The 13,179-nt window shown below is 37.8% G+C and overlaps 1 protein-coding gene across 2 annotated transcripts in view; it reads right to left on the bottom strand.

The window, feature by feature from the left end:
* Positions 1-13,179, bottom strand: part of prr33 (proline rich 33) — a 51,114-nt gene that overhangs the window by 28,627 nt on the left and 9,308 nt on the right. For both annotated transcript variants that reach the window (XR_009446840.1, XM_048545256.2), the window contains exon 2: positions 6,796-6,917. Coding sequence is in view for 1 of the 2 variants with exons in the window: in XM_048545256.2 (XP_048401213.2) it covers positions 6,796-6,798 (3 nt within the window). In the remaining variant the exon portion in view is untranslated. The remainder of the gene's footprint in view (positions 1-6,795; positions 6,918-13,179) is intronic.

The raw sequence follows: 13,179 nt of genomic DNA, 5'->3' as shown, positions 1-13,179 counted from the left end.
GTATTTCAATAAATAGCACACTGCACCAATTATAACTCATTTAATACCATAGTTTTCCCTGGGAAATGGTTTTGATTTTTATCAACACTGTATTGTGTAATTTAGTTGTGAAATTGCCCACATTGAAGAGCAGATCAATCTTGTTTGAAGGAGGTAAACCATTCCCCTTATCCCAGCTCATCTAGACAAAAAGAAACAAGTGTTTACCGTAATCAAATCAATGTGTCTCATCTGTGACTCAGTGGTTTTATTCTATGCCACTGTAACTGAAAATCCATTCCACAACCTACTCTCCCTGTGAAGCACCTACTTTTATGTCTTAAGTGTGCTTTTAATTAACTTGAATCTCTGCTACCTTTGAACTGTCACAGCTTAACTTGAACTATTGCTCCAGATTTACCTTTCCATGTCAATTTATTAACAAACATAACTCTTTTCCAAGTACCTTCCTAGTTATCTCCTTTTCTTTTAGGCTGAATAATTCGTGAATTTCCTGTCTTTCTTCATAACAGTTTCAGGCTGCATTACCTTAGGAGTTGCCTGGATGCTTGTAAAATTTTATCCTGATATCAATGAGCAGTGCAGAATGAGCAATATATGTCAATCCTGGAATCCCATGTCACTTTAAAAAGCTGCCACCTCATTAATGATTTATAGGAACAGAGAGCCATATGTCTATGTTTGTGATTACACTTGTAGGTAACATGGATTGATGTAGAAAGTAGCCTAAGAGGGAAATTAATAGATTAATTATAGAAATTACAAAGCAAATGGGCAAAAAAAACTATAAAAGGCCTTTATTTCAAGGGGGTAGGAATATAAAAGTTTGGGATTTATGCACAGTTGTATAAAGCTTTGGCTTGATACCATTTGGAATGCTGGATCTCTTGAATTACACCTCTGATAAAGAGGTTAACTTATGAGGACAGGTCGCATAAATTAGACATGTATTTTGGGATATAGAAAATTAGGGGATGGTCTAATTGAATGACTTATGTTGATTATCCTGTCTAATCGTTTTGAGAGAAATATTCCCTTTTGTGGAGAAGTTCAAAATATTGGAAGCATATTTTAAAATCAAGGTTAGGCTGTTCATGAATGATGTCTAAAAACATTTTGTCACATAAATGCTTGTGAAAGTCGAGAACACACTCCTTCAAAAAGGTGTTTATTCTCTGCTAGTGCGAAAATTCAAAGCAGATTTTGTTTTGTGAGGGAACTGAGGGGATATGAAGTGAAGGACAAGGAGAAATTTGTTTGCATAATTGCTGTGTGGACTTGCATCAGTTCTCTAGGGGCAAGCAGTGCAACCTCTTGGTGCACTTCATTGATTTCCCAGGGACATGATATCAATGTAAGACTGCCTAGGAGACTCTACGTAAATTAATTTTTCTCCATAGACTAAAAGCGAGTAAATGGAATTTTGATGCAAATCAGCCATAATTGAATTGAATGGTGAAATAAGCATGATTAGCTGAATGGACAACTCCTGTTCCTATAAGTCTCAAACTGATGTTTTTGTTATAACTCTGCTGTTTTGTGTGATATTATCATATTTGAATATGATGCCCGCATTAAGTGGCTTACTAGTACTAACTGTTCAGTAGACCTTGAGGAGATGTTCCAGGATAACTGGAAGTTGTGCAGTGATATATTGGTCAGTGTTTTCGGTAAGAAAAGCAAAAGAAATATTACTTTAAAAATACATGGAGATTTGCTGCTTTAACATTTAATTGCAATGCAGTATTCTGTTTAATGAAACTGAGCTTATATTGTTTACTGCAATCATGCACAAAAATAAGATGTCTTTTTGGAAAAGAGAAATTAGATTTACAATAACTATTGATTTTTTTTTAATTAAATGTTTGACCTACTACACTATAGTTCTGTTCTCTCCTTATTAACAATCAAACCATCTCACCTTACACTAAAATGAATTTACACATGAGTCTGTGCATTAGAAACTTGAATTGCAAGCCTTGCTGATGACCAGACAGCATTTACTTGATAAACAGGGCTGGATTTTGTCTATAAATCTGGTGGACTGTCCCTTCTGAATGAGTGTGAAATTGGGTGTGGTGATGAGTCAGCGGTATGATGTCATCACACGACAAGAGGTAAGTGAACACACAGAAATCAGAAAACTGTCCTATATTTCAAAGTTTCTGATTATCAAGCATTTGAGCTTGTTAAAGATCCAATCATCTGCAATTTATGTTGTTCACGTCAGGTTTCTCACATCCAAACCTGATAAATGAAGTGCTTTACAGCCACTATAATCGGTGGCAAAAAGGAAGACAAGGAGATGTACCATTCGGTGCACTGCTGAATGTTGCAGCATGTTGATGAAGTTGGGGAGGCTTTGGTGTGCTAAAATTAAACAAAGAACCGCAGACACTGGAGATATCTGAAACAATAACAGAAATTGCTGGAGAAACTCAGCAGATCGCAGCACCTGTAGAGAGAAAATGATTAAGTTTTGAGTCCAGTCTCGACAGAACTTGGACTCAAAACATTAACTCTCCTTTCTCTCCACAGATACTGCCTGAACATCTGTGTCATTTATTTTTAAAAATCTAGTCAGCGATGAACAGCATGGAAACAGACCCTTCAGTCTAACTTATCCGTGCTGACCAGATACCCTAAATAAATCTAGTCCCATTTGCCAGCATTTGGCCATATCCCTCCAAACCCTTTCTATTCATATAATCATCCAGATGCCTTTTAAATGTTGTAATTATACCAGCCTCCATCACTTCCTCTGGCAGCTCATTCCATACACTCACCACTGTCTGCATGAAAAGTTGCCCCATGGGTCCTTTTTAACCCTCTCACCTTAAACCTGTGCCCCACCCTGGGGAAAAGACCCTGGCAATTTACCCTATCCATGTACGTCATGATTTTAAAAACTTCTATAACGTCACCTCTCAGCCTCTGACGCTCCAGGGATAATAACCCCAACGTATTCAGCGTATCCCTGTAGCTCAAAACCTCCAACCCTGGCAACATCCTTGTAAATTTTTTCTGAACCCATTCAAGCGACACAACATCCTTCCTATAGCAGAGAGATCAGAATTGCACACAGTATTCCAAAAGTGGCCTTACCAATGTCCTGTACTCAATAAAAGCAAGCATACCGAATGCCTTCTTCACTATCCTATCTACCCGGGACTCCACTTTCAAGGAACTATGAACCTGCACTCCAAAGTCTCTTTGTTCAGCAACACTCCCCAGGACCTTACCATTAAGTGCATAAGTCCTGCCCTGATATGCCTTTCTAAAACACAGCACCTCACGTTTATCAAAATTAAACACCATCTACCACTCATTGGCCCATCTGATCAAAATCCTGTTGTATTCTGAGGTAATTACCTTCTCTGCCCACTACACCTGGTGTCATCTGCAAACTTACTAACCATACCTCCTGTGTTCTCATCCAAGCTATTTATATCAATGACAAAAAGCAGTGGACCCAGTACTGATCCTTTTCTTGTGTTTTATTGTTTTGGAGCTTGCCATAAACCATTAAGAAAGATCTCGTGTCTGCGGCATTTCTAATCACAATTACCTTCCTGTTTCTGACATTTACTCTCCTTTGCATGGCACCCTGGCCTACAGTCCTGACCAGGACCACAGCCCAATTTTCTACTCTAATTGACATCTTTGTGGCATAATGATCACTAACTGGCTGTGTGATACTTAATTACCTGAACTAAGACAGCTGGAGCAAGGATAAGCCAAGCACTTGATTCTGTTCTGCTTCACTACCTCTGAGAAACATCTAGGCCACAGTAAATAGGAGCCATCACTGTAAGTAAGGAGAATAGACCAAGACCTGGAATTTTTCTCAAAGATGTACAAATGATGTTTCACTTTGCATTCATAATTGTCAGTTTGGATATTTGGTGAAAAATGATTTTGACGAGTTTTTTTTATAATCTTGATTGTACAATAATCTGTTTGATTTCTGATATTAGAGTGACACCTTGTGGCCTTGCTTTAATCTGTACAGCAAACAAGACATTTGGGCGTTGGCAACAGAGATAAGAAGAAACTCTATTGCTAGTTCATTAGTGGAATTGCACACTTGCTGCTGTATTTCCCATGACGTTCAGAAGAATGATTTCTGGCAGCAGCCTCTACTACTGATGATTGAATACAGCAATAGCAATTTGCTGCAAAAATAGAATTGTTTTGTCTGTCATGCCTCTACAGGTTCTTTGAAGGAGTAGTCATGCATTGACCCACATCCAATTTTGTCCAACAGGGGCACTTGTTACTACTAATTCCCGAAGGTTAACATGGCATCAGTATGGATAAAAGTTGTGCACTTCTTTAGGATTTTGTTAACACTGCAAGAATGAATGAAATTGTATTTAGCAATTAGATAGTAATAACCAACAATTGATCATTAAGACAACATTAATATTTTAGACCTATTGCCATTTCACCATGTAATTTGCATCATAATGATAAATCTACATACATAGTACCCTATTGCACAACAAAAATTTCCACATTAGAACCAAGCTGTGCCATTTGTCATACAATATGAGATCAAATAGTCATAATGAACTCATGTATAGAGTACTTGGGAGGTGATGGCCATTGGCCAATTGAGGAAACTGGAACTATAAAATAATCACTGCAGGAATAATCTCATCTACTGATCAAGTTGTATAGCTATGAGCTTGTCCATTGTAGTAAGGGGATCTAACCCACTTTCATTGGACAGTGGAACAGTTTTACAATCCAGGCATTGAGTGTCACCTCAAGTTCAGGTTTAGCACAAGCGCATATGACTGAAAAATTCACTTAATTCTACCCCAAAATAGATCCTGTACAATGCTGTGAACAGCAGCCCCTGTGCCACAAATATGTTTCACCTATTTTCAACAGTCAACTTCTTTTCAATTTCTGAATGAGAATGTGGAGTTACTACTGTAAATTTGGCAGTTTTGAGTGGTGACTGCACCTCATTAAGAATTGCCAAACTTAATTTTGGTTCAAGTCCTTATTGGCAGGAGACCGGCAACTTTCATCCTCTCAACCATAACCATAATTAAACCTTTGTCCCAAAGCTGATACAGATGACACGCAAATATACTGTGACACTGGCAAACAATGTGCTCGCTATGCAAGAAGTGGCAATTAATAGTCCCTTAACTATTTGGTCAGGCTGATCCTAATCCAGTTAATTTCTTTCATGCCATTATTCAATACCTCTTACTACTGACCCAAACTGAAACTAGGAGGAACATGCACCAGGTTAGCATCACTGTGGAACAGACCTGTATGAGAAGGGCAGTGGTAGCAGGCAGTAAAAACTGGCAACACAGAGCCTCTTCAATCTATTTCTACTAGTCAAAGAAAACAGATGATTTATGAGTGTTTTTACCCTGTCTTTTGACAGGGCAAGTGGTTTAAATCAAGTGACATATCACCGCTGAAGAATACAACTAGGAAATTAATTTTTGAAGTATTTAATAGCCAAATTATTTAAATTAGATAGAGATGACTGAGTGGACGATGTGTTGTATGTGGGAGCTGGCAGTATATTAAAAAGACCATAACTAAAGTGAGATAGTAAGAACTGCCGATGCTGAAGCCAGAGATAACACAGTGTGGAGCTAGAGAAGCACAGTGGGCCAGACAGCATCAGAGGAGCTGGAAAGTTGATGTTCCAGATCGGGTCCCTTCTTTAGAAAAGAGGAAGGATCCCAACCCGAAACGTCAACTTTCCTGCTCCTCTGATGCTGCCGTGTAACTAAAGTGACTTTTATTTTCGTTTATTCATTCACAGGATGACAGTATTGCTGGCCAGACCGCTTTTGTTGTCCATTGGGCAGTTAAAAATCAACTATATTTGCTGTGGGTTTGGAGTCACATGTCAGCCAGACCAGGTAACGATGGCAGTTTCCTTCCCTAAATGACACTGGTGAACCAGATGGGTTTTTCCTGACAATCGACAATGGATTCATAGTCATCATTAGACTCTTAATTCCAGATTTTTTTTGTTGAATTAAAATTCCATCATCTGCCATGGCAGGATTTGAACCCAGGTCCCCAAAATATTATCTGGGTCTCTGGATTAACAGTCCAGTGATAATATCACTAGGCCATCACCTCTATGCAGAGCCCTGAGAGGATGCCACTGGGAATTGATAATGGAGAACAAGGCAATGCAGATAATTTAAAACAATATTTAAGAAAGGGCATACAAACATTGCAGGCAGCGCAAATGAGATTCATTAGGCTGATTTCTGGATGGAGGAGTTACCATATTAAGAAGCACTAAACAGGTTACTATTCATTGGAGTTTAGAAGAGTGAGGAGAGATCGTTTTGAAACATAGAAGTATCTGAGGTGTTTAATAGGTTAGAAGTTAGAAGTTGAGAGGAATGTTCCACTGATGTGGGAATGGGGAACTAGGGAACATAGTTTCAGAATAACATTTACAACTTGAGATGCAAAGGATATCTATTCCCACTGAGTAGTTACTGTCTGGAATTCTCTACCTCAGCCTTGTACAAGCTAGAATACTGAAAGTAATTGAAGAGGAGGTAGGTGTGTTGTTGAAGTATTGAGGAGTTGAAGGCTATAAGGAACTGGCGCAAAAGAGCAGACTAGCAATGATCTTATAGAATGGTGAAGCAGGCTGAATGGCCTACTCGTGCTCCTTTTTGTTATGTCCTAAATTCAATCTTGAGCACTGTTATTACAGTAACAATTCAATTTGTTAAGGAATACTTACTATTTTTCAGCCTTTCCAAATATAAAGACTTTTTTTCTTACCATTTGGTTAGACTATTACAACATGTAATGTCGGTTGAATCCAATTTTGCCAGTGAAGACTTGATAAGACAGAATAGAAACCTCTACCAATCTCTGGGATCCATGGGCTCATCAAGTCAGGCCTAAAATAAAAGATAAAGAAATAAAATTACACTTGCACAAAACGCACAGTGCATGAAATTGTCATGAACGATGAAACATATTTGCACAAGTTACATAGTGGATGAACTCAATGTCAGCAATGTAAAGTGTAATGTGAGAAAAACACGATCGGGAGGCTTTTTGAATATGGTACTTAAAGTACATTATTGAGACAGAATATGTATACTTTCTTTTGTTTCTCATCTTGCTATATTTAGCTATGAGGCATTTGATACTTGACATCAGTGCTCAAAATGGAACAGCATTCTGTTCCTCAGTGTTAATATCCACACCCTGACGAACACAAAATTTAATGAGAAATATATAATTAGGGATTGTAATCATATTTTAAACTAATTTTAAAAATCTTTAATGTGGCCATAGTAAATCATTCCTGTTGAATTAATTTATCAGGATTAATCTTTTATTAAAATAGGAAAATATATGCATTTCAGATTTTTTTAAAAAGACATTATTAAAATGAATAGCACCAATAATTCCAGGAAATTAGAATCTCTTGATGTATAAACCGATTGTGCATTTAACTAGTGATTTCCTCCAGTAGTTGTGTGAGTTAATCTACCCTATATTTGTTGACTGGTATGCTATCATTTACCTAGTAGTTATACACTGATTGTAAGAATACATTACAATGATGCAAGCATGTCTTCACAGAATACTTGATGTGGATTATATTATTACAGTATTGAAAAACTGTAAGTACAGTGCCAAGTAACTTTGGACAAAAATATAGGAGAGTAGTGGTGGTATTGTATAATTTCAGTAAAGTACTTTTCTAAAGGAAGGGATTCAACATAATTATTAAATGTTGATTTCTTGAAGAAAAATTATCCTCAGAAATCATTAGATAATCTCCTGAAATAAAACTGCACAACAGAGAGAGCTGGGCTTTTCCATCCCTGCATTCATATTTTCATGTATTTTGGCACAGATTGATACCTTGGTAGTATTTAATCAGGGAAGTTGAAGAAGATCTTTGCTTAGCTTTGAAGTGAATTTATGATCTGCCCAATTGACCTGTCTGTATTGTCTCTGGTGCATGAAGCCAAATCAGTTAACGTAGTTATCACACTTCTTCTTGGCAACAAAATCACAGCACTCCAAAAGTATTTATTGTGCACAGAGGCATGGTAAGTGTGTGACTTTTTAAAAATCCTTCCAATAGCAAATCAACCACTGAATTTGCTTCTGTTGGTTTGCATTTAAAATTAAAACCTGAAATACAAATTCTACTGTCTCAACTACATCAATGTCTTGAGACATTCCAACATTGTGATCCAGCTTTTGCGGTACAACTGTCATCACTCAGCATCACTGCTCGTCTAAAACTGAAAATAACTTGTCAACAGAAACATGAGATGCAAAGAGTTATCTTTGAAGAACTAAGTATTTTACTGTATGTCAAGATGATTTGAGTGCCTTATTTAAACTTTTAAGAGTGGTCCAGCTATGGCTGCCTTTACAACAACCTAGAATTAATGTCTATTGTGCCAGCTTTCTTTATTGCACTGTCCTCTTACACTGCTCGTATGATTGCTTCGATTTCTTGAGCTACGGCTGTTTAGATGTTATTCTTCCTGGCAATTCCTTTTTGTTTTAGATTCCTCTTAAGATAAAAGTCAAACAGGCTTACAGATTTTATACTTCAGAGAGTGAGGGAGAGATAGAGATGACCTGTCCTTCTGGCTGTCCAAAGGTTTGTCCCTTTGCTTTTAACCAATATCTAAGAAACTTTGTAGTTCATCTACCAATTGTCCCAAGCCTCCCATGAGGAAATCACAGAATGTGGAGTGGAAGTTGTAGAAAGCACATCTTGTCAAGCAAAAGGAATATCTCAACAAACACTGGATTGGGACTATTGAACTTTTGTCCCTCCATACAAAAAACATTATTGGTGTGTGCTTGTGTCTTTCTATATGTGTATGTAGAGATTTTAAAGGGGGCGGTTAGAGTTTTAGCCAGTAGAACCATATGTCGATAGTTCATACCTGCTTACTTACTTATTTATTTGGAGTAAATAGTTGGTCTTGTTATTTACAGGAATCTGGTCAGTATTTTTTTGTTAGCTTGATTCCGACAAATGAGTAAATTTGAGACTTTTTGTACTTTAGTTCAATCACTAACTTTTGTGATGATCTCAGGAATAGTGGGACATCACAATTAGCACACTTTCACAAGTCAGGCATAATAGTGAGAAAATGTCCCCACTGATGGAAGGATTGAGAAGAAGAGGACATAGCTTCACAGTAATTAGTGAAAAAAACAAAAGTGACATGGCAGAAAACTGTTTTGTGCAATATGTGGTTAGGATTTGGAATGCACTACCTGAGAGCATGGTGGAGGCTGGTTCAAGTTATTCTACTAGGCAGTTAGTACTTGAAAGGGTTAACTGACAGTAAATTAAGGATTTTTCTTGGGACAAGCTAACTATATCTGTGATAGGAGGGATACCAAGAACTGCAGATGCTGGAGTCAAGGTCAACACAGTGTGGAGCTGGAGGAACACAGCAGGTCAGGCAGCATCAGAGGAGCAGGAAAGTTGATGTTTCAGGTCAGGACACTTCATCAGGACTGGGGAGGGGAAGGGAGCTGAGAAGTAAATGGAGGAGGGATGAGGCTGGGGAAAAGTAGATGGGATGGTGATTGGTGGATGCAGTTGGGGGTAGTGAGGATTGATCTGTGGGAAGGGTGGGGAGGATAGTTGGGGAAGAAGATGGACAGGTTGTGCCAGGTCATGGAGGCAGGGATGAAAGGGAGGCTGAGCAGCTGGAGGTGGAGAGATTTTGAAACTGGTGAATTCTATGCTCAGATCATCAGGCAGTAGGCTCCCGAGGCAGAATAATAAGGCATTGCTCTTCCAGTTTGCGTGTGATGTCATTGTGGCACTAGAAGAGGCCCAGGATGGACATGTCATCAAGGAAACCATATTTGTGTTTGTTTCCAATGCCGTGAGATTGTCTCAGTGGTAATAACATAGGCTTACTGTTGAACAGTGCCTGAAGTCTTCAAAGAGACTACCATGAATTTCAGATATAATCTAACTAAACATTAAGTAATGTGTACTAAACTTGTTAACTGTTCATCAAGATTGAGCCTGGTTCTTACCAAAAAATTTTGTGTAAACATTCTACCTCACATGACTTTAGTACCTAGACATATATCAATAAGAAGGGTTTGAATTGTGAAACCATCCAAGGTTTCTCAGCCATACGATTGTGATAAACCAAGGAATTCAAAAGGGAAATAGATGATAATTTGAAAAGAAACAATTGTAGGTTACGGGGAGATGACAGGTGAATGGCACTAAGTGAGCTGTCCATTTGAAGAGACAGACCAGACATGCTATGTTAACCACCAGGGGCTAAAGTTTGATTCTGTATAATCAAGTGAATATTAAGTGATTATTTAGTCTTGATATGTATCAGAGAGATAGAACTGATAGTCATGGCATTTCATAATGAGATCAGCATTGAGATAAGATAATTCAAATAAAAATAACTGGATGTATTGAGTAACCTAAACAAAACCTAAAATGAAATTGCCCTTGGTCCAAATGGATTGCATTAACATTTATTGAAAAGAATCCAGGGAAGAGATGGCATGGCCATTTCTACTCCTATTTAATGGTTCATTAGGAAACGGTAGAGTTCCAGAAGACTGACAGACAGCTAATGTAATTCCTATATTTACCAGCAGAGACAGAACATGTATAGGGAGTTACAGACCAGTCAGTTTAGGATTGGTTATATAAAAAGAAATGGAATCCCTCCTGAAGGACAGAAAAGAAAAATATTTGAACACCACTTGTGCTGGAATTACTGTTAGACATAATTTAGATCAATAACTTGAACTTTGGAGTATTTTCTATTTGTTCATGGGCTGTGAGTTTTTCTGGCTAGGCCAGCTTTTACTGCCATCCCTAATTGTATGGTGGGCAGCTATGAATCAACCACATTGCTGTGATTTGGGGTCATGTGGATCAGACCAGGTAAAGATGATAGCCTCTCTTCCCTAAAAGGCATATGATTCCATTTTAGTCCAAAGTACCATTTCTTAAATTCTGGTCACCCTGTTACAGGAAGGATGTTTTTAAAATAGAAAAAGTGTACAGAAAATATTTGAGGATGCTGCTAGGACTGAAGGGTTTGAGTTATAAGCAGAGGCTAGATAGGCTGGAATTTTTTTCTTCCCTGGAGCGTCGGAGGCTGAAGAGTGAGCTTATAGAGGTTTGTAAACTCATGAGGGCCATAGATAAGATGAATAGCCAAGATCTTTTTCCAATGGTCAGGGTGTCCAAAACTAGAAGGCATACGTTTAAGGTTAAAGGAAAGGGTAAAGATTTGAAAGGGACCTGAGGGGCAACTGTTTCACACAGGGTGGTTTGTACGTAAATTGCCAGAGGAAGTAGTAGGGGTGGATACAATATTTAAGAGACATTTCAGCAGTTACTTGAAAAGGAAAGTTTTCGAGGGTTATTAGCTAAACATAAGCAAATGGGACTAGTTCAGTTTAGGAAACCTGGTCAGCATGGACAAGTTGGACCAAAGGGTCTGTTTTCATGTTGTAGGACTCAACAATACGCCAAATTCATGGGATTGTAAGAAATTACAGGAGGAACACTTACAAATGTGCAAAAGTGACAAATAATAGCAAATTAAGTTGAACACATAAAAATGTGTGAGCTGGTACATTTTAGTTTGAAGAATAAGGAGATCACATTTTGCAAGGGCAGGTTAGGTCCAGGATAGACGAACAAAGGGATCTGTGAGTACAAGTGCTCTGAACACTAAATGTTGAATCACAGATTAGCCAAACAATAACAAATTAAACCAAGTACAGTTAGTTCTCCTATAATGTGATAGTTGTGTTCTTGTGTGACCTCACACTATAGAAAATCACACTATAGAAAATCGCCATGGAAAATCCTAGGGAAATCGCTATACCAGTACAGCAGAAAGTTTGTGATGTATCCAAACAGCATCCACTATTCTTCAGTCACCTTACAGCCAATTTGCATTAATGAGACACACGTTATAGCAGAGAAGTACCTGTATTGGGTTTTATTTATCAGGGGACAGAACTGAAAACAGGAAAATGATATTAAAGTTGGATTGAATCTTGATTAGATCACACTTAAGAGTATTGATTAGATTTGATTCCCTACAGTGCAGTTCTGATTGCCATATTATAACAAAAGTAGAGATTATATAAAATACTTGCAAGAATTACACCTGAAATAAATGGAAATGAGATCCCAGAAAAATATTAAATGGTTGTCTGTCTTTGCTGTTGAAAAAAAAGGCTGAAGAGAGACCTAGTAAAGGGTTTTTTTAAAGTGAATATGGGAGAATCTTCGTTTTTATGGAGAAGAACAAACTGGAGACCTTAGACATGAGAATGACCAAGAAATCCAACAGGGAATTCATAGGAAAACACTGTTATAGCAAGCGATAACAAGGTGTACAGCTGGATGAACACAGCAGGCCAAGCAGCATCATAGGAGGAGGAAAGCTGATGTTTTGGGCCTAGACCCTTTTTCAGAAATTCTGAAGAAGGGTCTAGGCCCAAAACGTCAGCTTTTCTGCTCCTATGATGCTGCTTGGCCTGCTGTGTTCATCCAGCTCTACACCTTGTTATCTCAGATTCTCCAGCATCTGCAGTTCCTATTATCACTGTTATAGCAAATAGTGATTAGAGTCTGGAGCTTACTAAGAAGTTGTTGAAGCAAATCACATAGATATGAACTGAATATGCCACAGAATTTTAGAATTTGTCTATTGAAAATACCTTTTTACTGATGTGATCAATATCAATTATTGTTACTGAACCTCTCCAGAACTGAAAATTAACAACACAAGTGTGAAATCACATGATTTAATTGCTGTTGAAGGTACTGAAGATTGCTGTCTCTATTTTGTTTTCTCCTCAGTCTTAATCCAATTTTCTTTCTGCTCTCTTCTCTTTCTGTGTGTAAATCTGAATTTGTATTTACTCACTCTAATTTAAATTTCATTCTCCATTTTTCTATTGTTAACAATTCTCCAGTCTTATTGTTTAAAGAGAGAGAGTTGTTTTCCATGTTTACTCAAGTCCTACATCTTCAGTTTCCCACCATGTGTTGTTATCATCTTGCACTTGTAGCAAAACATTTATCAGACAACTGTTGCGAGGGTAGTTTTAACTAACACTGTATGTTATGACAGCAAATTGTAGCCCATTAAT

The sequence above is a fragment of the Stegostoma tigrinum genome, chromosome 17 (genome assembly GCF_030684315.1).
Source record: "Stegostoma tigrinum isolate sSteTig4 chromosome 17, sSteTig4.hap1, whole genome shotgun sequence".
Lineage (NCBI taxonomy): Eukaryota > Metazoa > Chordata > Chondrichthyes > Orectolobiformes > Stegostomatidae > Stegostoma > Stegostoma tigrinum.
This window is presented reverse-complemented; position numbering and strand designations above follow the sequence as displayed.